Genomic DNA, 26,200 nt, shown 5'->3' on the forward strand with positions numbered 1-26,200 from the left:
TTAAAAGTTAAGTGATCACGGTTTCGATATCCGAAGGACAAAATGTACCTATAAAAGTGTCAAAATCTTCGACTATGTACCCACTCGACAAGTCCTACAAATCAAATTTCGCGAGAAAATCAACGTCACACTAATAGAGTCAATTCAAAGGGTATTATACAGAGAATAGCACCTAAGATCCCTCGGATCATAACTCCTTTACCATAAAAGATAGGTACCGAAAAAAGTCTTAGAGGAAAATTGTACCCAATTACCGCCGACATATTTTTAAAATATTTTTTATTATACCTGAATCACAATCTCCGTTTTAAACACTCAAATGCGTGCGAAAAAGGGCCTTTAAAACACACGGGCTTTAAAGTTGCTAAGTAACGATACTTCAAGTATGACTTTTGAAACTGTCATCTGGATGAAATAAAAAATCCTCTTAGGTCGCTTTCTGTAAATGCAGAACATTTCTTTGGCTTTTGTACTTATCCTTTGGTTGAAGCTTTCACAAACGCGCGTAATTTAGGGTATGCTTCCAAATCTGTTCCACTTTTTAATCGCAGCATTGCTTTAAAGTTTTGAATGAATGCACCAAAATATAGAAGATTTAAATACCTTTGACATTTCCTTCATATATGCCAGCATTATGGATGCATTTAATACTGTATTCGTAAGTAACTTCCTATTCATCCATGGAAACAACTTTTCATATTCTTTATAATAGGCTTTAGGTACTGGAGTTGGATTTTACACCTACCAACGTTTGTTTAGATTTTACAACAATCGATTTAATGGGCGGTGTATTATCTTTTTCAACGGAAATAGTTTAATTCACAAAGACGATGATTTTTATAAGCAAACGTCAAGTGACATTTCCATGGCAATCGTGAAATTACGAACACCCAGCCCACCCGAGTATAACGTCAATATGACTTCATTGTATATGAGATACAGTATAATTGGTCTTTAAAGCACTTGCAACGTTAAAGGCACTCCGCTTTGCGTCGTGCCCTTAAACTCGTTGCGCGTGCTTTAAAGACTTGATTATACACTTGTATCTTAATATACTATTTGATCACCAGGGGCGTGCTGTATTTCAGTGGCGTAACAAACTTGCATTTTTTTAAATGGAACAAACACCCCATATTTTCTTACTGTTATAACCTTTTTCCACAATCACATAATTTTTTTTATGTATTTATCGGAAAAATCAAATTTTTGATTGACCTTCGCTAAATGTCATTTTTTTTTTATTTACAAATTGGCGGTTCGACTTGGTTTTTCTCTAAATTTAAAATTTTTAAAAAAATATAACATTTAGCGAAGGTCAATCAAACATTTTATTTTTTCGATAAAGTATCTAAAAAATTATGTGACTCCAAATCAGTAATAAATATGGGGTGTTCCATTAAAAAAAATGCAAGTTTGATACGCCACTGGAATACAGCACGCCCCTGGGAATTTTTGGTATCTTTTATAGTAAAGAAGTTATGATCCGAGGGATCTGGCGCTACACTCTGTACAACATTATATCATTGTACAGGGTGGTTCAATTTCGAGGCTCACCATTAGGACCTAGGTAACGGTGGGAGATACAGTGTAGATTAAATGGTGATAAAGTTGCCCCTTTTTTAAACTAAAAAACCGCTATTGAAATTTTTGAAAATATCAGATCACCGAAAAACTAAAATGTCAAATTTAGAATTTGACATTTTCAGTTTTCCAGTGTTATTTGAACCACCCTGTATGTTTATTATATACAATGGATATACTCATACTCTTTGGCCCATTTCAAAGGAACAAATGAAGGTAAGAATTCTGTTTTCCAGCGGATTGGTAGATTCTATAATCGCTACAATTGGCACAGTCCACGGTAGTTTTTACCAATCCCGATTGAATTTTCATACAGCCTAATTGTAATAACCACTAATCAGTAAACTCAATTCTTAGTTTTTTAGTCGGAGAAACAGATGAAGAAAGCTTCGCAATGGCAAGTCCTGACATCAGTGACATCTAACGCCATATTATACAGAGAGTATCCGAAATGCCAAACTCCACATACCTACCAAGAAGTAAGGAACCAAAGTGACTTCATAACAGTGGTGGCACTCCGACCGTTTTATATAGGAAGCAGGTGTACCAACTCTGACACGTATGCCCGTTGCCTACCTTCCAGTCGTAGGCTGGTTTTATTATGGAGATATTCCTTACATACTTTTTAAAGCAGTTTTACTTGTACCTACAAAATGAAGTTGCTATACACAGACTTTTTTTTCTATTGTACACCTGGTACAATTTGCAGCACTCCTTAACATTCCCATGATCTTTCATCTTTGCATTCTCTTCTCAAGAACATACAGTGCGCTTTATTAAGTGTGCAAAAGTTCGTGCATGTTTGAATCCAGTTTAATTATATGCAATTGGAACTGAAAATAATTCTGAGCAACTTGTCTTGAAGTAAAATATGGTTATCCAACAAGCACCAACTTTTGACTACAGTACTACACATAATGCTCGCCAGGAGAGAATGCCGGCTACAATCATGTAAGGTACAATATTGTAGACTGGCATAGAGTTCTCTGTGATTTGTGAACAGCATTCTCTCCCTGGCGAGTCTTATACATATTGATTACGACTGTAAAGCCATAGACTACTGTACAAAAGTAATCTGTGGTAAAAAATTGTGTTTGCGCCAGTGAGCAACTCAGCAACATTTTTCTGTGACAGACTAAAAACTTTGACGCACTCAGTCCTTCCCAGTTCCCACGAACACGTGTCAGCATTTATTTTTCAAAGATCTACTCAATTTGCCAACACAAACCATATTTTGGAACAATTCATGTTTCAAGCAAAGTGTATATTCTTTGCTTCAACTTTAGCGTGTATTGCTTATACAGTGATATTCATGTTTCATGTAGAAGTAGGCATAGGGCCTATACGAATTTTCTGCCTACTGTAAAGACGCCTAATTTTATGCAACCAAAATAACTTCTTGAAACAAATAAAGATCTGGCTGTCATAAGTATTCTTTGCTGTTATCGGGAAATGTCAACTTTTTCTTTAGTTGAATACTTAGACTATGACATTCTTTCCTTCTCTAAGGTTGAATACATCGCACACGAACCGAAATACGGAAGTGAAAGCAATAATATTCACTTATAATTGCACAAGAGGTTTGAATTTTGCCGAGTAAATTTGGGTTGTTTAGGTAATGAAAATCTGTTGCCTAGCAATTAGACGAGAAAAACTGTCAACTAATAAAAATGCGACACCGAAGGTCTCAGCATTTTTAGGTTGACAGTTTTTCGAGTTCAATTGCTAAAAGGCAACAGATTTGAATTGCAACAACACAAATTTACTCGGTTTAAATACAAACCTCGAGTGTAATTCGGCAGGATAGTTTAACGAACAAGAAATTCACCAAACTAATCAATTATTGACAGACGTCAAACTAGTCATATGGGAAAGGATAATGTGATAATTGGTTCGAAAATGAATAAGTGAAAAAACCACTAGTGCATTTGTCGCTGGAAAAGTTGCAGGTAACTTTTGCCACTGTCAAAGTGACAATTGCACCGCGGCTTATGCGTTTTTTTATACATGAGTTGAATTGTCGCTGGAAAAGTTGCAGGTAACTTTTGCCGCTGTCAAAGTGACAATTGCATTGCGGCTTATGCGATTTTTTATACACGAGTTGAATTGTCAAATTAATTAATATGACAGACCGATCCTCATTTGTTGTAGGTAGTTACTTCGGTTGCATAAAGTTAGGCGTCCTTTAGAAGACTTTTATCATGTAAAAGTAGACATAGGAAATACTTATGTCTACTTATACATGAATATCACTGCATAAATGGAAACCACTAACTTGGCACATACAAAATTACAGTCCACTAAAGTAAATGTATATGTATGTATAAGTACAATGGGAAACCATATACCTAGGCTAGAAATAAATTGAATTGCACCACTACTTTGTAAACTATCCATTTATTTATTTACACTTCACAATAAATTATCACTTAGTTGAAACGCGAGTACGCTTGTTCCAAGAAAAATTAACGCCATAACTCTTAGGCTTCATTGGTTTGGGTGGTGCTTTTTCATCAATAAACCAAGCCCAACCATTTTTCTCACAGAATGCGATTGCATCATCCTTATTTGGGAAGTTGACTTCAACATTAGACAGCGGATCACCTCTAGAAACTCAATAAAGCAATTTCCATTCCGCACACAAAAATACATACGTGGAAGACCAGCCCATTAGAGGGTTTTCCCAACGTTCTCGTGTATCAAACTGCATACTCCACTGGTGAATGTTGTCTGTGCCGCTTTGCATGGCATTTTTTGGAGGAACAAAGATTCTAACACGTCTGCCTTTGATGTGCTCTTCCGGAACGCCGCTGAACGTAGCCACTTCACTCTAAAAGTAACATGTGCTAAATTTATCCAGGACAGAATTGTATGTCAGTGATAGATCAAATTGACATATTTTAAACCGGCGGATCAACCTCTCTGTGAATGACCAGCTAATGAACACACTGTATATAAATGAACCCAACTGGGTTATCCAGTTTTGTAACCGTTCCCGTGGAGATATTTAAATTATTTTTGCAGTATCTGAAAGCTCTCGTCACTTGGAACACGAGCGAAAATTACCTAATAGGTATTTTATTATTTCAGTTCCAATGTTTACAATTCTAAATGAAACCCAGGATAAAACGTGCAAGGACGCCGAACCGGTTAAAGGTAAACCAACCTTGTAGTCAAAAATTCGCAAAAAATATTTTGTATTACTGGACTTTTCAATTTAGGTCTTTTAACCCAACCAATTAAGTTTAGTTACCGGTAGCTAATTAGATGTGTTTTAGTTAACGGCGGCGAGAACATAATTAAATAAATTATCTGCCCAAACCGAAACACTCCTTTTTTAAAAAATCACCGACATACTATAACTTATTACCCCAAACAATAAAAAGTAGCCGATCACTGAAGCAGGTCAAAACTAAAATATGACGTTTCCTAGCGGCCAATGTTATTTACAATGAGGGCGAGTACCTCTCTGTATGTGAAAATGTTATTGTCCATTAAATGTTTGTTAGTACTGCTGTTCATATAGTTTTTTGGATTTCGGTGGTATCAATTCTTTACCTACTTTGGCTGCTTTTTATCAATATCAAATACACCTTTGCCACCCACCATCAAAATTATGACACTAGCAATGACAGTTCCTATGGTAACTTGTTGAGCATCGATTTTTTGAAAGAATGCGTCCTCTAACTCCATACAGATTAAGTGTTTCAGTTTCGGAAGTACGAAAAATATCGTATATACCTTGCGACTGAAGTAGTGGTCTTAATCCCTCAAGTAACTTTACCTTCGGGATTAAAAGTACTACTTCAGTCCCGCGGTATATAATATACTATTCTTTCGAAAAATTCCCCTAAAAAACAACAATTATCACCTATCTTGTTATTATAATCTCTGTAACTGTTAGTGCAATCAAAAAAGTAATATAGATGTCATGTGCTCCTTTTGGGTCAAACTGAAAATGGTAAAATGAAAATTTGGTTGTTGGTAAGTTGGATAAATCGATTAAATCATGAAAATACTTAAGTTGTATATGACATAAAAAATTTGCTGTGACTAGCAGATACCACCCGCACACCTGCCCAAGAGCTTGCCAGCTCTTCCTTTTATATATAAGAACGTATGAACAAAATTTGGTTCCAAATTGATTCAGCCGTTTGGCCGGAAATGAGAGCACAGACATCATCGACTAACCTACTAACCTCTATGGGTGGTAAAAAGTAGTTGGTTCACAGACCTAAATACTAAAGTGTACACCACTGCTAGATGGTTAAGCACAGGTTTGCCGTACTGGAACCTCTGATGGCCAATTGCACCGTCAAAATTAAGTATCCCTTAAAGTTAAGCATAACTTAAATACCATAGCAACGATTGTCTTAATAATCGTTGCAATAGATTTTAAGTTCGACCTAACTTTAAGCAATACTTAATTTTGTTGGTGCAATTGGGCATGATAGGCTGAACATAACACACTAATACACAGTAATTCTGGAAAAAATGTAGCCCTGTATACAAAAGTAACGTACCGAATAATCTTTGTTTAAACGAATAAACAATGCTATAATCGAGCACTGCTCTACCGCAAACACACTGTTAATAGCTACCAATATACCACCATGCCTCTTGCATGACCGTAGATACTAAACCTCTCCATTCTGATACCTATACATTGTACTTACAGGTTTTTCAATAGTAATCATCGCCTCATCATGTTGCTGTTTTTGAATTATATCTTCCCGTTTCATTAATCCAACTTCTTTTTTTATTAAGGGCGCTTCTTTCAGACATATCGATTTATTGATATCTCGCGTTTCAGCTGCAAAAGAAGGAGCACCTGTCGATAGACTTGCGGAACACCTAAAAGTTGCAATCAGTATCACGCAATACAATTTCAAACTTAATATTATATTACGCCTTTAAAACCGTGGACGGTGAAATTTTGCTTCGTAGAATTATAGAAGCCATGGATATAATTTAAATCAATTATTTTGTTATCAATTAATGGCAAATGGTCAGGTTATATAAACGAAAAACTGACAGTTGTCAGCTGTCTGGTAGTGGCTACAATATCTATCGATATAGTAGCTATATTACCGACACGACACTACACCTCTTTCAAGTTCGTGGAACCTGTGTGTTCAATAGGCGCTTTCTTTCGGTGATCCAAACGCGTTTGGATTGTCAAATCACGTTCTTTCGAAGTGTGATCTTATAATCATGATTGCTAAAATCGTGAACAAACTGAACATAAAATTTTTTTGACACGAATTCCTAACCTATAAATGCAAGGATTTTTTTGCTCAAATGTTAGATTAGTCAATATTTGTAACTGAAGAGGAGCATAATCGTGCAAGTACTTCCACTTGTATTTAAATTATTTTCATAATCCAAACAAAAAATAGATAATTAATTCGAATGCAAATGTGCACTACGTAAACTTAATCATACTTTGATTTAAATTCGCGCGTTCTTTCGTAAAACGTGATCCTACAAATCACGATCTCGAAATCATGATTGCGAAGTAGCCGAAAGAAAGCGCCTAATTTGTCTGGCTGATGAAATACTATGCGATCAAAAATGAGTTGCTGTTAAATAACCGAACAGTGTAAGCGGCAAATTTGTAATTGATTTACATTTATAATGTCTAATACCATTATGTCGTTAATTTCGTCATCGTCCATCAAATTCAAAAACAGAACGCTTTTTAGTACAATTACAGTAAGATTCATATATCACAAATCATTTTACTTGTTTACATAAAAAGTAAGGTTAAGTTAGGATTTTTACGTAACTTCCATAAGCTGATTTAGCTACTATGCGATCAAAAAAAGAGTTGCTGTCGAGTTACCTTTAGAATTTTTGTTTACATGAGAAATAATATTTAACTTGTACTTCCAAAGACGACGTCAATCAATTTTTTATCGCCCGTTATTACTTTTGATTGTATACGTAACGTCAAAATATTGCGTATGACATCACTTACACGTACCTAAGTTGACTTTGCTATAACTCCACTGACTTGAGGACGAACAGAAATGAGGCTTTCACAAGGCATTCGAGTCTAGCTATACGTCCTCAGCGTGCCGCAACGTACGCAGCTTATATTATAGAAGCGTACTCCATATTCTGTGGCGCCCTCTAGCCCCCTCCTTTAACATGAAACTTAAATTAAAATGTGCATTAATAATGGGAATGGGGGGGGGGGGGGAAGCAAGAATTAGTCACCATGTTGTACTGGTGCTGGGAGACAAACATTTTATGGGCAACTAAAATACATTGTCATTATTTAAAGATTGCGCCAAACTGGGAATTAAAGAACACGTATGTGTCATTTATTTTCCTATCCATTGTTTTGACATTTAGCTATTTATTCATTACAGGAACCACCGCTGAATCGCCAGAGTTCAAGTTAACTTTGATAATGGAATACATTTTAACTTATTTTGTAAATTTAATCAATATACATTTCCAGACAAAACCAAATGAAGTTGTTACCCCGAATATAAGACATTCCATTTTGTTCAAGCCGAATTTGTGTCGTAGAAGAGCTTCGCGTTGCCTATATACACTGTAGTGAGTAGTGTAAACGGGGCTACTCTAGTTCCATGCTTCAGAATTCATCAAAAAATGTATGTATGTATCAGAAACGTCAAACTTAACGTGCGGGTTATCTGCCAAAAAACGTTATTTTGCGTTATTGACTATAGGGAAATTGACGTTTTTGACAGATAACCTGCAAGTTAAGTTTAACGTTAGTGATATATCTGTGATAATCCACCCTTATGGTTAGGCAACACACCTTTACATTTGAAACAAATATACGATATGCTCTGTATATAACCAATCGACCGTTTTGCGCAGATGCCGAATACTAGGGGATTTTCGTAGCGAAGCTAGGGGAAAAAGAGAGCGTGGCGGAAGAAAGAAGATGGTGACGGGGTCGATGGAGGGCATCGCGCTGTCCTAGGTTTTTCGTCTTGATTTAGTTTGTGGTATTTTGAAGGGGTATTTACAGGTACAGTAACCATTTTATTCTATTTTGTATCTACTAACTATTAATCATTGAATTTCTTGTCACAATATGATATTATTTACATTTTACTGATTTTGCATAAACTACCGATGCCTTTGTTAGTACCGTTATCTGAATCACGTTTGTTTGACTGTATACAGGTGATTATACCATTATTTTGTTTTATTAAGTATTTATTTCTGTATTCACGAGTTCATTATCAGTGCGATGTTGCTCTGTTCGATTGAATGGTAAATTCCGTGAGGGAAGTACCTTATAATATAGTTTGATTGTTCGCTGTATCTGTTTCTTATTCGTGGCGCGCTACAGTTCTTGTGCGTTAGCTTAGCTATACGGAGGGGGGCTCTCTTATTTGATGTTTCGATGTTTGTGTGTGTGAGTGGTTCATTCTGTCTCCGTGGAGTAGATACCTTAGACCATATAGTACATGGACTGCTAATTGTAACGAAAATATAGTCAAGGACATCGCCTGGGTATGTGAGTTTCAGGGTAAACGAGTCTATCCGAAGTTGTCCGATTATACACGATTTGAGACTGTCAACCTATAAATTAACAAACGTCAATTAAATAATCGCCTAGATATGCCAAAAAAAGCAAACTTATTGCGATTTGTGGACGTATAGAAGATAATCAGGAGGATTGAAAGCTTCCCGTGCTACACGGTTACTATAAAAGCTACTCTTTACGCGATCCGAGTGGTGTTCATACGACTTTAGTTTACCCTGAGATTCACATACCCAAGACTACAGTGCCCTCTATCCGTGACCATCCATTTTGTATTGAAAGCATAGGGCTAATAGCAGTCCATGTACTATATGGTCTACGGTAGATACCTAATACAGTTCGGTCTTTCGCTGTATCTGTTGCCTACTCGTCTCGTGCGGATTGCAGTTCTTGACATCTTAGCAATGCGAGATATTTAGGGCCCCCCTCATTAACATTTCCTCTATTTAAAATATGTTCTGCTTGAGCGATAATCAATTTCCACATGAATACTTGCTATTGGCATTCTCACATGTACTTTTCGTGTTAAATTAATTTATGTCTTACTAACCTATCATAGCACATTTTATATCTGTGAATCTGTGATACGCGGGCATAAAGTACCACTTTATGCCCTAGGGCATTAAGTATCGCCATAGTAACTCATTTATACTTAATGACAAAACAAACAAATATTTGCAGGTCATTGAAAATTAGAAACGTCAATTATTAATTGTGAATACCTACTAAATCACAAGATTGGCCTTATTTCGTATAGTTTCTCTAACTTCTTCCTCATTCACGATGAATTATTGAATTACTTAAAATTACATTTGACGTTTGGATGGTTTCAATCCTTAGACCATATAGTACATGGACTGCTAATTGTAACTAAAATATGGTCAAGGCCATCGCCTGGGTATGTGAGTTTCAGGGTAAACGAGTCTGTCCGAAATTGTCCGATGAGACACGATTTCAGACTGTCAACCTATAAATTAACAAACGTCAATTAATTAATCGCCTAGATATCCCAAAAAAAGCAAACTTATTCTTATTTGTGGACGTATAGCAAATAATGAAGAGCATTTAAAGCTTCCCGTACTACGCGGGTACTATAAAGCTGCTCTTTAAGCGATCCTAGTGGTGTTTACACGACTTTAGTTTACCCTGAGATTCACATACCCACGACTACAGTGCCCTCTATCCGTGACCATCCATTTTGTATTGAAAGCATAGGGCGAATAGCAGTCCATGTACTATATGGTCTAAGTTTCAATCACATTAACAAATTCGAACCACGCATACTCGATCAAACATAATGAATTATTTTGTAAACGAATTTTGACGAAGAAAACTATTTGTAAAACATAAAATTGTGTATGTACCACGGGCATAAACTGATGTTTATACTCTCGGGCGACTAAAAAGCTCTCGGGCCATAGGCCCTCGAGCTTTTTAACTCGTCGCCCTCGAGAATATAAACATCACTATTATGCCCTTAATACATAAATAACTATTGTGTTAACTGAAGGCTGGGGTAGAGCCACACCATTTACATGTTTCCTATGTACATGCAATTTATTATTTTACGAGTTGTGTTAGCTCAATTGATCGTACAGGTATTTTGATTTGTTTTTGTACTGAATTGATTTATCAGGTTTGACGTTTTCCACTGCATTTATGATGTTGTGTATTTTGTTTTTATGAACTTGTTTAATTGCATTTAATTTGATTATCTGATTTTTATCATACAATTTGAGATGTTTTATTTATGTGTATTTTCTCTTGCATTTTATTGCTGTACGTGATTTATTTCATATATTTGTGTGGCCTATGTCGGGGTTTTTGTCCCGTAGAAGGTTTCCTTGGTATAGCATTGTGGTGTGCGTAATATATTTATTTGTTCTTGTAATTTCTTACGCGCAAAAGTTCTGTCTTTTTATTTAATTCCCTTCGCAATTATGTATCACGTCCCAACACATACAAGAACCGATTACACAACGTAGAAGTTCATTCGTGCCACCCATATCGAGTAAACTGTATCCAAATTCAAAAGTGCCGCGAAACGTCCATCGTTTCGACTTGAAAGGTAGGTGGCTCTGCTCGTAGTTTATTCCCAGAGTTGCCAACGGTAAGTACAGAGCAAGTCAATATTTCCAGTGTCGGCTTGATAGACCCCTAGGACCATCACACATCACAAGGCTGAATCACTTGGTAGGTTATAATACAACCCAAGCACCTCGGAGTATAATCTTGGTGCTTATAGGCAATAACAAGTAGGTACTATGAAAAATTCTCTATCTTGGTATATAATATAGACACTATATTATGTATTCTTAAGTCTAAAAACACAAGAGAAATTTTGACACTATTTTACTTTAAAATTAGTACAAGAAAATTACCATTACATTTCACAAAATCCAGCCCCATTTGGTGGTTGAGCTTGAACACCTCTTTTGTTCATTCTACACGTATGTTCTTCTAACCGTCTTTTGACACTGTCTATCTCGTCGGCATCTTCTTCTGACCACAATTTTTCAGCTGTGGCACTTGCTCTTGGCCATATTCTTGATTCTAAATTATACTCGTTAACCACTTCAGCCCACATGCAAGCTTCTCCGCCCATGACCAACTTCTTTTGTTTTTCGGTACCTTTGAAGTCGGTCGGTTCGCAATTGTAAAATTTAATCCAATCGCCACCGGTATATAAATGATCCAAGTACCAGCAAGAAGATAATAGAGTGTTAAAACCGCGCCGTGTTACCTAGTAAAAAATACAAATAGGTTTAATACATTATAATATTCGGATGTGGTGGTGGAGATGACCAAATGTAGGTACAAACTTGATTAATACTGACATCCTGGGTATTTACATTCGCCGCAGAAGAGCGTGTATTTTGCACGTATGATCTTCCAACAAATTTGCCTGGATGAATATGAATGTTCTAAAATGTTGTCTTCAAAAATGTAAATTTCGTATTTAACAGGACAGACAGACACAGAGTTCGTCCAATTGCGTTGGTTTTCTTACGATTTTCTGGCCGCCACAGCTTCCAGATATGGATAGTAGATTTGGATTGGTTAAAGAACGCGACAGGGAGTCAGGAGTTTGGGCGTCACCAAACGAGTTTCCGGTTCCATTTCAGTTTTTTAGCCCGCGTCTTGGAAAAAGGGAAAACACGCAGAAGAAGAGCGGCAGATCGAGCGTAAAGGTCACCTAAACATTTTTGATCGCAAAAAGACACGCTTTTGACTCTCAAAAAAATTAAAGGGTTAACAAAACAAAATCTTTAGCTGTACCATAGTGTAATTCTATTCTTTACACTAAGGCTGTACTGAACGTACACTCTAGAATCGTTTAAATTCGAAAACCACCATCGATATACTTAGCAGTTTTTTTGCGAGATTTGAACTTTGTTTAAGTTTAAATAAGGAGAGGCGTAACATATGTATTACGAAGCAGAGTTAAAGGCAGTGCTCACACACACGTATGTTGTTCAACGCTGAGGCTTTAAAACTACTAACGTGATAACGAATGTATGTACCAGTATACCTATTATCGTTAAAGAAGTTATCACGAAGTGTAATTAGATATAATTTTGTTTTCTCGTCCACCACACTCAAGTACCACATACGAGGGTGTCTTTTTAATATTCTACCCAACTATGAAGGAAACTGCACAAAGCTTAACAAATTATTTCTATATATACGTAGCTGCCATCTATACTAATATACTTAGTCCAGCATTTCCCCACATGTTTCTTTGCATGCACTTTTTGTTACGTACAATAGATGGCAACACTGCAGACCATCGGCTACATTCATTCGTGAGATCGGCGTTATGTACAATTGACGTTACGTTATGCTGTTATACGTAGTACAATAAAAATTAGAAAATCTACAGTCCACTTTATTATACATAAAAATGGTCCAGTCGATCCGGATGGTATAAATCAGGATTAATTAGAATTCGATGGATGAAGTGTATTTTCATCTTGGCCGACTACACTGCTATCACCTGCTATCACCTACAACGTGCAGTGCAGCACATGTGCACATCGAAATAGAACTGTATGTACCTACCTACCGTTTAGACTAAACTTTAAAATTGCAATTAATTATGCAAATAGCATAAAGTATTTTGCTAATTTGTTAATTTAGTTAATAGAAGTGGCGGCTATATCCGCTAACCTTCAAAGTTGGTGTTAACCATCTGTCATTTTAAACTTGGTTCCTCATAATTGTGTTGTGAACTTATTCGAATTATTAATGAATATCAATAATTATTCATTATCATAGAATCGACTGCATGCAACAATTTGCTAGCGTTCACATTGAATATGTTGTAGAATCTATAATTTTACAAAAAAGTTACGTTAATCAATCGATGCAATGGCTGAGTTGAAGAGGTTCAAGGCGAAACGGGCTTACTGCAAGGCGAGTGTTACACGCATTTCAAATTTTCTTAATCTGCACAAAGACGCTACTCTCACCGACACATTAATAAACGAGTTGGAGGTACGCAAGGGAATGTTATCGAACTGCTTTAAGGAGTATAATAATTGCCAAGTCGAAATTTCATTTTTGGAGGAAGGGGAACCGGAGATTGTTGACGACTTCGAAAATAAGTACATCAAATTGATGGCTGAAATCGACACAAAAATAAAGGCGTTCCATTGTCGTCTAGCACCAATTGACAGTTCGCACAGTGCTTCTCAACCATTGGCATCAAACCATGTTACAGTACCGGACATCCTAAAACCCAACACCAAACTTCCATCAGTTCAAATTCCGTGCTTTGATGGAAAGGAACTAAGCAAGTATAAACCCTTTAATGATTTGTTTGTGGCCGTGATTGGTAATAACAGTACCTTAACTGATGTTGAAAAACTGTTTTATTTACGTAGTTATTTAAAAGGTGAAGCCTTGTCCTTAATTGTTAATTTACCTATTGTTCATGAATCATATAAGGAAGCTATATCCATTTTAGATAGTAGATACAAAAATGAGTTTATCATTACCAGTTCTCACATTTATGCTATGTTAGATGTACCTGACATAATCAAAGGGACTGCGAGTAACATTCGTGAATTTGTTGCCAAGATTAAGCAAGAAGTAAGCGCATTAAAAAACTTAGGTCAACCAGTTCACGAGTGGAATATGTTATTGCTTTGTTTATTGTCCAGAAAACTCGATACATATACTAATAGAGCCTTTCAATTTGACAGGAACAATGCCAATGCATTGCCCACACTTGAGGAATTACTGCAGTTCTTGGAGAGTAGAGCTACAGCTTTAGAATCTGTTGGTTTTCCAGAAAAAAAAATTGAGCAAATCGCTGATGTGCAATCTTGCAGTAAAACCAAAGGCAAAAAAGGGGAAAGGAATGGAATGTAATTATTGCATGGAATTGGGACACAAGGTATATAGGTGCAACAAGTTTAAAGGAATTTCTGTTATAGATCGTATCAATTTTATTGAAACCAAGGGTTTTTGTAAACTCTGTCTGAATGACCATATTGATAAATGTAATCTTAATTTAAAATGTCATGTATGTAAAGAAGGTCATAACTCTTTACTGCATCAAATAGAAGAGAGTAGTGTGGTTTCTGTTGGTCAGAATCATGTAGAAAATGTTATCCTACCTATTATTAAAGTCAAAATTAAATCAAGGAATGGCCAGGAGACTGTTGTTAGGGCACTTGTCGATACAGGATCTCAAACTTCCTTCTGTACTACCAATTTAATTAATAAATTGAAATTGAACACCTTTAATAGTGGTAAAACTATTCTCGGCATTACCAATACAATGTCGAAGGTTTCTAAGGCTGTTCACTTATTGATTGAATCATGTACAACTAATTACAAATTAAGTATCAAATGCTCAGTGGTGGAGAGGATCACAAAAAATCTGCCACAAGTTCCTATTGACATATCACAGCTTATCATGCCGAACAACATAATTCTGTCTGATAATGAGTTCAATGTGCCAAAGCCTATTGATTTATTGTTGAGTGCTGACATCTTTTTCAAAATTTTACGACAAGATCGTCTCCAGATTGGTAACTTGGTGTTGCAAGATACAGTATTTGGTTACATGGTCAGTGGTACTGTGCAACAAAATATTTGTAATTTATCCTTAGAATATTGTCATTTTAATTTAGAAGAGTTGGTATCCAAATTTTGGGACACTGAAAAGGTCTCTGAAATTTATCCTGAATTCACAACTGAACAAGAAGCATGCGAATCATGCTTTCAAAAGTCTGTTGTGAGAGTGGGTAATAGGTTTCAAGTGTCTTTACCATTGAAACAAGAATTAAATCCCGATACATTGGGAAATTCATATAAGATTGCCTTGAAACGATTTATAAATTTAGAAAAAAGGTTTTCCATTAATCCTACCTTATTTGAAAGTTATTCAAGGTTTATCAATGAATATATTGAGCTTGGTCACGCAAAAATGGTTGAACTTCAAAATGATGAAAAAATTGCTCATTTTCTAGCTCATCACCCAGTTATAAGGGATGATAAGAAAACTACCAAATTAAGAGTAGTTTTTGATGGAAGCATGAAAACAAATAAGCAGGTATCATTGAATGATTTTATGTACAACGGAGCGGTAGTTCAAAATGAGCTATTTGATATTTTGTTATTATTTCGGACATTCAAATTTGTGATTCTAAGTGACATAAAGCAGATGTACAGACAAATATTAATTTCTCCCGAGCACAAACCTCTTCAAAATATTTTATGGAGAAGCGATCCTAAATCATCAATTACATGTCTACAGCTACAAACAGTTACATACGGGCTAAAAAGTTCGCCCTTTCTTGCAACTCGTTGCCTAGTGGAGTTGTGTAACCTGGAGGGTAAAAAGTTCCCTTTGGCGGCCAGGGCAGTGTTACATAACACGTATGTAGATGATATTTTAGCTGGTGGCGACACTGTTGAAGAAGTCATACAATTACGAGATGAACTCATACAATTATTAAGTAACGGATCATTTGAATTACATAAATGGTGTTCTAATAACCCTTCTATTTTAAATGGTATCCCAATTGAATTACAACATTTTGATGAACGTGAGATGAATCATGATTTGATAGTAAAAACATTAGGGTTGTCATTTGATGTTAAATTAGACATGTTTAAAATATCAAGTCCCAAGGAAAGCATCACTAAGGCTAACACTAAACGTAAAATTTTGAGCTTTTTATGTAAATTTTATGATCCTCTAGGATTGGTAGGCCCACTTTTTGTATCTGCAAAAATTATAATGCAAAGGTTGTGGTTAAAGAAAATAGACTGGGATGACATTTTAAGTGATGAGTTACTTGAAACATGGGAGGAGTTCGTAGAGAATCTAAGAAAAATGGAACCAATTAATATTCCAAGATACTTGCAATTGAATTCCCATGCTACTAGTGAGCTTGTAGGTTTTTGCGACGCTTCCATGTTTGCATACGGTGCAGTTGTGTATATAAGAACTGTAAATGAAACTGTTACGTCAACTTTATTGTGTTCTAAATCGCGCATAGCTCCGTTGAATAAAAAACTAACAATACCCAGGTTAGAGTTAAACAGTGCGCTGTTATTAGCAAATGTAATTCATAAAGTATATAGTGTATTAAAGAAAAGGATAAACAAGGTGTATTTGTACTCTGACTCTAACATAGTATTAGCTTGGATAAAAACAAACTCTGTTAAATTAAATCCATATGTGGCAAACAGAATAATAAAGATTCAAGGCTTAACGAAAGGTATGCAATGGTCGTATATTAATACAAAGGACAATCCAGCGGATTGTTTGTCTAGAGGTATTAATCCAAATGAAATTTCAAAAAACAAAATCTGGTGGTATGGGCCGAGTTATTTCTTAAATGTCAACTATAAGCATCCGCTGTCTGAGGTAAAACTGGCAGAGCCATTGCCAGAGCAGAAAATAGCCTGCACTCAAATTATTTTGGAATCTAGTACATTATTTGCCAAATATTCTTCAATAAGTAAGTTAGAAAGAATCATAGCCTGGATATTAAGGTTTAAGCATAATGCAAGTAGGCCAAAGTATAAATTAGTTGGTAATTTAAAGCCGTTTGAAATTTATAATGCCTTAGAAAAAATCTTGATCGTTGAACAGCAATTTCACTTTCACGAAGAATTCAAGCTAATTCAAAATGGTCAGCAAGTAAAGACGCAATTAGCATCATTGCATCCTTTTATAGACAGGAGAGGAATTCTTCGTGTAGGTGGCAGGTTGCAGAATGCGCAGATTGAGTATGACCAAAAGCACCCTATAATACTTCCAAAAAAAAGCATCATAACTGATTTAATTATTATAAGAGAGCATAAAAAATTGCTACATGCAGGTCAAAAACAGATTTTAAGTAGCTTAAATTTAAAATATTGGTTAATTAATGGAAATAGGGAGATAAAAAAGATTATTCATAAGTGTGTAATATGTTTCCGATTAAAAGCTCAATGTGCACAACAATTAATGGGATCTTTACCTGAACCAAGAGTAACTTACAATAGACCATTTCATAATGTAGGTGTTGATTTTTGTGGTCCATTTCAATTAAAACAATCTACTATTCGAAGGTCTGTAATCACAAAATCATACATTGCATTGTTTGTGTGTTTCTCTATAAAGGCGATTCACATGGAACTATTGTCTGATTTAACTGCTGATAATTTTCTATCGGTTCTTAAAAGATTTATATCACGTCGAGGCAAACCAGCAAAAATCTATTGTGATAATGGTGGCACATTCAAGGGTGCTAATAGAAAGCTGAGTGAATTGCGAAATATGTGTAAAAAAGAAAGTGCGAACAAGGTAGAGAATTATAGCCTAGACGAAGGTATAGAATTCATTTTTACCCCAGCTTATTCGCCCGTATTTGGCGGCCTTTGGGAGGCGGGAATTAAAAGTGCAAAGGCACATCTAAAAAGAGTTGTAGGGAATAACGTTTTAACATATGAACAGTTCAATACTATAATCATTCAAATAGAAGGCATCTTGAATTCGAGACCTCTCACACCAATGAGCAACGATTGTACTAGCTTGGAATATTTATCTCCTGGTCATTTTTTGATAGGAAGCACGTTTACTAGTTTTCCGGAATCTGATTGTACATCGATTCCGCAAAACAGGTTGAAAATGTGGCGTTTGTGCACGCAAATACAACAACAGTTCTGGAAAAAATGGCATGTAGATTATCTAGTACAGTTGCAAGCACGACCAAAGTGGAAGGCACCTACTCCTAATCTACAAGTAGGCATGCTGGTTCTAATTAAAGATTTAAATTTACCTCCTTTAAAATGGCCATTGGGTAGAATTACACGAACTTTACCTGGAAATGATAACAAGGTACGAGTAGTTGAAGTAAAAACTCACAAAGGCACCTATATTCGTTCTGTCACAAAACTTGCTATCCTTCCAATTGATTTGTAATATAATAAATTGACATTTAAGATCTACACTAATATAAGTAACACATTTTAGACAAGGAAATAATCAAGTAGCTCTGCTATCCTAAACTGTCAAGTGAAATTCCGTATACTTTGTTGACGACGTATCTTTACATTTTTGATTATGTAAATTCCAATAATTAATTTAATGTATTGATAAGCAAAAATAAGTAATTTTAAGATGGACGTTGTAAATTTAATTTATGTTGCCTTGTAACTCCGTTTGTGACTAATTGTTGTATCCTTTGTGTTAATTATTTGTATTGTTTTATGGATATAAAACAAAAAGGGGGAGTATGTTACGTACAATAGATGGCAACACTGCAGACCATCGGCTACATTCATTCGTGAGATCGGCGTTATGTACAATTGACGTTACGTTATGCTGTTATACGTAGTACAATAAAAATTAGAAAATCTACAGTCCACTTATTATACACTTTTCAGATCATTATTTGAGGCAAACATGCGGCCCCTAAGGTATTTCTTTAGAATGTTAAAAAGAAGCCTGCAATTGTAATGCAACATAGCAGTTTTTGTTCGCCATGAGTTGGGTCGTATCGGGTCGTATTACCATTGAATTTATAGTTATAAATTCAATGGTATTACTTTAAGGGCCTACTTCAATCTTGCTTCCATAAACCCCAACATTAATCGGTGTCCTTTTTGCTATGTATACAATAAGCAAGACGCCCTCGTAGACCCAAAAAATCAATCAATTTCTTCAGACTAAGGCTGCGTTTTTGGCTTTGTGTGAGTGGGTTCCTGAATTGATTTCTGTTTCGTCACATTTCGTAGCGCGTGAAAACTCGTTTTTTAGACAGTTTTTGCTCTGACGTAAGGAATCGTAGAATCTTCAGTACCTATGTTACTTCCCCATTTTCTTTTACAAACTTTCGTCGATTTACAGCTGTAAATCTTCTACAGCTGGTGCCTCAACAGATCTTCCTAATCTTGGATCGTCCTGAACCAACTCTGGACGCCAGTAAAACTGTTTCGATCTTACTTGAAAATGACCCGTTAGTACCTCACCCCTTTGTCATTCTTTCATGGGTAACTTTCGCACCATTATTTCCCTCTTTAGTAAGGAACTTTGTTTATTTTTACAAAAAATACTGCCCAATTCCCAATGTCGTGGGGCCACACAGAGTTACGTGAATGTACTTACTACACTAACCATTATTTCATAACCAAGCAATTTGTTTGAGCCCCGTCATTATCAAATAGATATAGTTTTAAAAAACACCCTCGTACTTCAAAAGAGATGACTTACTTCTTTAATTGTATTACGCCAACCCTCTTTCCACACGTGCACTATAGTGTTTTCAGGTATATCGGCAACGTTCGTAAATACCTCTTCCCATACTATAGCATTCATTTTTAATTTCTCAGAGATATCAATCAACTTTTTAATATAATACCCTTCCAACTTTTTGTACGACGAAATGTTATTGGCCTCCATGAAGTGCTTAATGTCCGGATTGGTAGCCCTGAAAACGAAAATCCTACACAAAATTCCACCGTTCCTTTACTTACCAACAGTCATAATCGACTTCGTCTCCTCCTAAATGCAAAGCTCGATCATAGAAAACATCAACTACTTCGCTCAGGAACTGCTTCATGAATTTGTAGGTAAACTCCTTGGTAGGATCCATTGGTCCGTATTCCCCAGTCGGCACACCATTACTGTAACACTCCGTTAATAATTGCGGAAAGGCATTTCCCCAGCAACGAGTGTGGCCTACTCAATTTTTGCGATTATTGCAATAGTTTGCGGTTAGCAGAAGACCAATTACCCGGCGTGTCGAATTCAGCTACAACTCGAATTCCTCTCGCTGCCGCATATTTAATAAGCATTGCTACATCGCTTTGTGAATAAACGTGTGTGGGAAGATACGAGCCCTTCTCACTGCAATAGAAAATACGCGTGATGCATTGGGTGCATCTGACTGACGTATGTACCTTAACGAAGGAAAGTCTCTGCTTTGGTAAGGAAAACTTTGATCGTCTGTTATGTGCCAATGGAAAACATTGAGTTTATTGTAAGCTAGCGCGTCTAGTATCTTTAACAGTTTTTGGACCGGTATGAAATGTCTCGATGTATCTATTAAAACTCCTCTGTGGGAATAGCGAGGAAAATCGCTTATAAAGGTGCAGTTAAGTATCAACTGCAACATATGCATTTTCAAAGGTATCCTCATATATAACTTACCGCGTGCCCTTCAGCGGGGTATAACAGTTGAGAGAAGGTCTCCAGACCTCTCAAGATCCCCCACACACTCGTGGCTGCTAAAACACTTGCGTTTTCTGCAATCTTAATCTCGTCTGAAACATGAAATTATAAATAGAGCAAATCTAAAGGTGTGCTGTGTAACTATCTTGCGGATGTGTTTGTTGACACCAAGCACAACCGTTAGCTATTGCTTTGGTTTGGAACAAAGGCTACCAAATGCTTTAACACAAAAGCATTAACTCAGGAACTGCTATCCATGCAGATATAAGGGGGTAGGGGCACGGAAAAGGTGGTGGTAAGAGCACCTTTCAACATGGTTGAAGTCGCAAATGTGTAATAACTGCATTCTGAGCAAGGTGCGATCAACAGAAAAGGTTTTTAGTTTACCATTGTCAACATCTTGCATTGTTACTTACATTGCTCCAACATTGAAATTGTCGGTATTTCATCATCATTGCACGGCTCCATCAAAATTACGTCAAGTGATTCTAAATATCCAACAAAGTTACTCTTTTTCCATGATGATATTTGTTCTTCATTCTTCACTTGCTTTCTAGTATGTGGAAACGTTTGATTAGCAATAATATTTTTATACCGACTTATAGCACCAGTTAGTATGTTACATGATTCCGATACAATCTGAAATTAAAGCTACGTAATATACCATGGACTGCTAATTGTGACTAGAATATGGTTAAGAACATCGTATGAGAGAACCACAGGTGGGTATGTGAATTTCAAAAGTAAAACCAGTGACTTGGTAGGATTTCTTAAATTTTTTCGGTTGTGACACGTGCGCTGATAGTCTTGAATTACAGTCTGGACTTATAAATGCGTTTGAAAATTTAAGACGCCAGTGAGTCGTGGAATGTGACATAAAAAGACAATTATCCGTTTTAATATAATATTTTTAATTTAATATTATCAATGCTTACGCGGGGATATCTTCTTGAATATGATATGTAAAACAATTGTTTGTATCATACCATTAACAACTCGCGCTATTCCAATTTTTCCTGAATTGAGAAGCACTTCAGGAATTATTCTTTCCGTCAAATTCCGTAGCCAAAGCATATACACAAAAATACCGATAGGGATGTACGTCATTTTGCACCTCATAAATACAGCTTTAAATAATGACAATAATTTCTGATTGCAACAGCATAGAGAGACACGTAATAAACTTACGCAAAATCGTAAATTCTTTCTCAGTGCACACGATATAATCTCGTTCTGCTATAGCAGTACGAAAAAATCTAAACAATAACTCATGCGAGTTGTTTTCGTCCTGCACCGGTAGGACCAGAGACTCTATCATTAAGGCTTAGACAGGCAGGGATGCGAACAGAAAGATATTTTGGCATGTGGGAGCCATGTAGGTATACAGTACAGCAGTACGTTCCCGTAAAAAGTAGTAGAAAAGTTAGGCAAAATATGAACCTATAATTCTTATCGCCGTTTGCACCGACACATTTAAGCCGAGTGTGAAACCGTAGGGACTTCAGCGCATTTATGTGGCAGAACAGTATTTTATTAGCCCGTTTTCTCATAGCTCGAGCTTCTATTGGCGACACGAGAAAAAGAGACCGCGATTAGAGCTCTAAGAAAAATTTGGGTGCACAGAACGCGCGCTTCGCAAGCGTGGCTAATTTCGCCCCTAGGGAAAAAAAATTCCGCCATGCAGGAGTTGTGTGCGTTTGCAAGTACTTTCCCACGACCAGGGTCAACTTTACCAAGCAGCTCAGGTTGAAGTTTTTGGCCAATTTGTCATAAATCCCTCAATGTCAACTATTAGTTCGTTTTTGTTAATTATTAAATGTTTGTTAAAAATGGATATTGACTTTATTGGTACCACTGGAAAGCATTTTTCAGTAGCTTTCCAACGATGTGTCACAAGTATGGAGTTTCCATTTATGATTTTTTGAGGCGGGGGCGCTGGGAGTTAAGGGGGTGGGGGGTTGTCACTCACAACGTCATTCTGGTCCCCATCGATACCCCCAAAACGGTTTTGCCGCGATTTTTCAATATCTTCTTTAGTTTGGAAAATATGGCCAACTGCAATTTTTAAATGACACCCCGTATATAGCTTCCAAGGATATATAAATGGAGAATTGGATTTTTCCTGTTGAGATGGGACTGATAGGCGGTAGAAAGTTTGTCGAGTCTGCTAGTAATAAATATTGTAGCGAATATTCCAGAAATCCCGACAGAACATCGAGGCGCCATGAAAAATTTGGCATCGGTAATAAAAAACGAAGGCCGGATGTGACCCAAATATTTCTGGAAAATATGATGTGTTTTGGTCTAGAATGTTTGAGAACATTCTGCTCGAGAACACTCGACTTTGCTATATTAACAGCAAACGAATTGCGTTTCAGGACAGTTGCAATTTCAACATCGAACTAATACATAGTTCGCGCTGTTGTAAATTGTCTATATGTGAGTAATAAATAATATTTTGACTGTTAAGTATAGATCAATTCATTTCAAAGACTGTTATAAATTTATAGTTTATTAATTGCAAATAAATAAATCCGTAATTAAGTATACGTTACAATATGTTTTAATGTATGAACCTCGATATTTTTAAAAAACATGTTAATTACACGGCTCCGGTAGGCGCGCATTTGAAATTTTTACTTTGTACGAGGTGTTTACTCTTGCTAATGACATTGGTAGTTTGATTTTTACTAAATGTGATATGTTTTTTCTTTACCAGAAACATACTATATGGTTAAAATTTCATAAGAAATATCCTCATAAATAAGGAAGTTGGCACGCGCATGCGCACATCTATTGTTTACAATATAGAATATGTATCCTTTAACAGAAGAATCTGTGATTAAATTTCAAAAAGATATATATATATATCAGTAAATAAGAAAGTTGAATATTGCGCAGCCTGCCAGAAGCTCTACGCTACCAAATTTAAAAAAAAAGAAACGAACTAAATATGAAAACTGTAGGAGTAGTTTCGGTCTCGAACAGACAAACGAGGGGAGACTGGACAGAGAAAGTTTCTGCAATATCACACCGAACTTCGTTGGAAATACGCTAAAAATGACGCTCCCAAGGTCACACCTCGACGTCAGCAGTCCATATGCCCCCATTTCGGCCCGTTTAGCGACTGCAGTTCGTAATGCTTTTTCTGTGCATTGACGAACATGGCAAGTGGCAACCTCCGGAGAGGGTGGTGTTTTGTTCACTTTGTTCCGAGAAAGTAATTCTTAAGAAATCTCAAAACTCATTTTGTGAGCATCATTCTGACGTTCAGGTTTAGTCTCGGTACACGTCTCATGGTATTTGCAGAACGTTTGAGGACACTGTTAAGTAAGTAGGTATTTCGTTTATCATTTATTTGTTTTAATTTCAATCGTACGATAAAACTCATTGAACTAGATTTTGAGGTAAGTACGTTTAAGCAATTCCACTTTCTTATGTAGATATCAACCTACTATTAAAGCAAAAATGGGGGTACCCGCATTCACCGAAAAGGTCGGTTTTCATGCTACCGTTAAATCTATTTGACAGTTGATTTTCATGGAAACAAATGCATCTATATAGCAAACTATCCGATAAGTTCAACTGAAACATAAAAGATCTAGGTATCCGTAGTCAATTTTGTACGTTCTAATAGTTACATTGTTATAGATTGTCTACAATTCTACATTATCATCTCCAGACCCCAGTACACTATATTATCCTTAACAAATAACAATGAACATGGGCGTATAGCATACCATGCAGCTTAAACTACTCCTTTCTTGCCAGTGAATGGGTTATCTTTGTTATTAATATTTGTAAGATGAACCCCAAATTACCGATTATTGGAACAACGCATGCCTCACTGAATGATCCGTTGGGAATATTTTAATGGGTTCTCGTACCGTTGTTTTTTGCCCTTTCCATGTATGTAATGGATACACCTACAACTACCGTTGATTGTCTATATTTACCAATCAACGCTAGATTTGTATTAATTATTGGCAGTAGGCGCTCAACGCAGAATTTACCTCAATATTTTCTATGAAAACTATGCAAGCATTGAGAGAATATTTATAATTAATCAGACGATAAACTCAACAATTATTTGGTTTTTTACATAATAATTACGTGGGTTTACATCTAGGTACTCTAAAAAGAGCAACTCCATACTAAAAACACGAATGAAATCGTCAACAGAGGAAGTAATTTACGTAAAAAATACTTACATTAAAGCTGAAATCCGACGGATTAATTAAATGGAAAGAGTCACTGTAGATTCGCTTATAAGGTTTTGGCCACACTTCACCTTCAGTAGCAATTACAAGCGGTCCAGGTTTGACGGTATAGCAGTTTGATGCAATTAAATTAAACGATATAACGATTATCAAACTGAGTTTAGTGTTCATTGTGCTTACACTGTTATGATGACCTATTGCAAAGCCCGACCTTTTATATGTTTTGTTGGCGGGTGTATTACGTAAAAGCGTCTATGCTCCAAACACTTTTATCATTAGCTTCCACTTCCACTCTGGGTATTTACAATTATCTTTGTATGTACATTTCGCATGATTGTTCATGAAGCTTAACGGCATTCACATGAAATGACAAGCCCTATTGTTTTTATCAATGGTACCTACGTCACTTGCGATGTGCATGCGATTGATTTTAACCTCACCAATAAAAAATTGAGACCTATTTGTTGAATTGTGTATAACTTTGTAAGGAGCAGACCAATTCGGCTGAAAAATTGTTGTTGTTCCCTCTAATCATCCTGAAAGCTGCGAAGATAGGGTTGGAAAATGGGAAATGGCAGATAACATGTAACATTTTAATAATTTTAATGATCTTTAACCGTGAGGGTAAGTAAAGTGATCACTTTAATCGCAAGGGTAGATAAAGTGAAACATATTAATGATGTCTGCCATTCGTATTTCAAACAGGACGCGGACCGAGATGTAAAATGGCTTTTAAAACATATGACAATGCTGTTTCTATGGAAACGGCCGCGACGGCAGAACCTAAGCGTGCTATTTTTGACGTCTAAATTAAATTCAGATTTGTCAGGAGCTTTACAATGATTTAAGTATATGGCTTCTGTAGGGTCGGATTTACAGCTTGCGATAACATTCTAGAAAGTTACAGCAAACGGCGTCTGATTAGGTTGGGATTTGAATCCCGCTTAATTATCATGCTATTTAAGCCGAAACCCAGATTTTATAACATCTGGGAATCAAGAAATTAGTTTAAGGAAGTTTTAATTTTCAGCGCAATATCGTACGAGTTTGTGGTGTTAGCTGAAAAGTTAAGGTTTCTCTTCCAGAATTTCCGAATTTAATATAAAATAAAAGAGGTATGAATGAGGGATCTTTCGCACCTTCGCATTTTTTATCTTTTTGCATCGTTTGCGTTATACCAATTGA

General features: G+C 36.2%; 2 protein-coding genes across 3 annotated transcripts; both read right to left on the minus strand.

Annotated features, from left to right (window-relative positions):
* Positions 1 to 3,959: 3,959 nt before the first annotated feature.
* Positions 3,960 to 6,650, minus strand: LOC116160222 (NADH dehydrogenase [ubiquinone] iron-sulfur protein 4, mitochondrial). Its single transcript, XM_031473367.1, has 4 exons — positions 6,491 to 6,650; positions 6,258 to 6,435; positions 4,236 to 4,411; positions 3,960 to 4,187 (listed from the first exon to the last, which is right to left on the minus strand). The coding sequence occupies exons 1-4, from the start codon at positions 6,541 to 6,543 to the stop codon at positions 4,007 to 4,009; spliced, it is 588 nt and encodes a 195-aa protein (XP_031329227.1). The 5' UTR covers positions 6,544 to 6,650; the 3' UTR covers positions 3,960 to 4,006.
* Positions 6,651 to 11,218: 4,568 nt separating this feature from the next.
* On the minus strand, positions 11,219 to 25,248 carry LOC116167627 (beta-hexosaminidase subunit beta-like). 2 transcript variants are annotated; one of them, XM_031483056.1, is made up of 9 exons: positions 25,007 to 25,248; positions 21,212 to 21,434; positions 20,775 to 20,887; positions 20,525 to 20,730; positions 20,359 to 20,471; positions 20,099 to 20,303; positions 19,836 to 20,052; positions 11,497 to 11,858; positions 11,219 to 11,436 (listed from the first exon to the last, which is right to left on the minus strand). In XM_031483056.1, exons 1-8 carry the CDS (start codon positions 25,184 to 25,186, stop codon positions 11,499 to 11,501), a joined length of 1,617 nt encoding a protein of 538 aa, XP_031338916.1. In that variant the 5' UTR covers positions 25,187 to 25,248; the 3' UTR covers positions 11,219 to 11,436; positions 11,497 to 11,498. The 2 variants fall into 2 exon arrangements, with proteins under 2 accessions (XP_031338916.1, XP_031338910.1); XM_031483050.1 differs by lacking the exon at positions 11,219 to 11,436 and having other exon boundaries at positions 11,451 to 11,858.
* Positions 25,249 to 26,200: the final 952 nt, after the last annotated feature.

This window comes from Photinus pyralis, unplaced genomic scaffold, assembly GCF_008802855.1.
Source record: "Photinus pyralis isolate 1611_PpyrPB1 unplaced genomic scaffold, Ppyr1.3 Ppyr1.4_LG1, whole genome shotgun sequence".
Lineage (NCBI taxonomy): Eukaryota > Metazoa > Arthropoda > Insecta > Coleoptera > Lampyridae > Photinus > Photinus pyralis.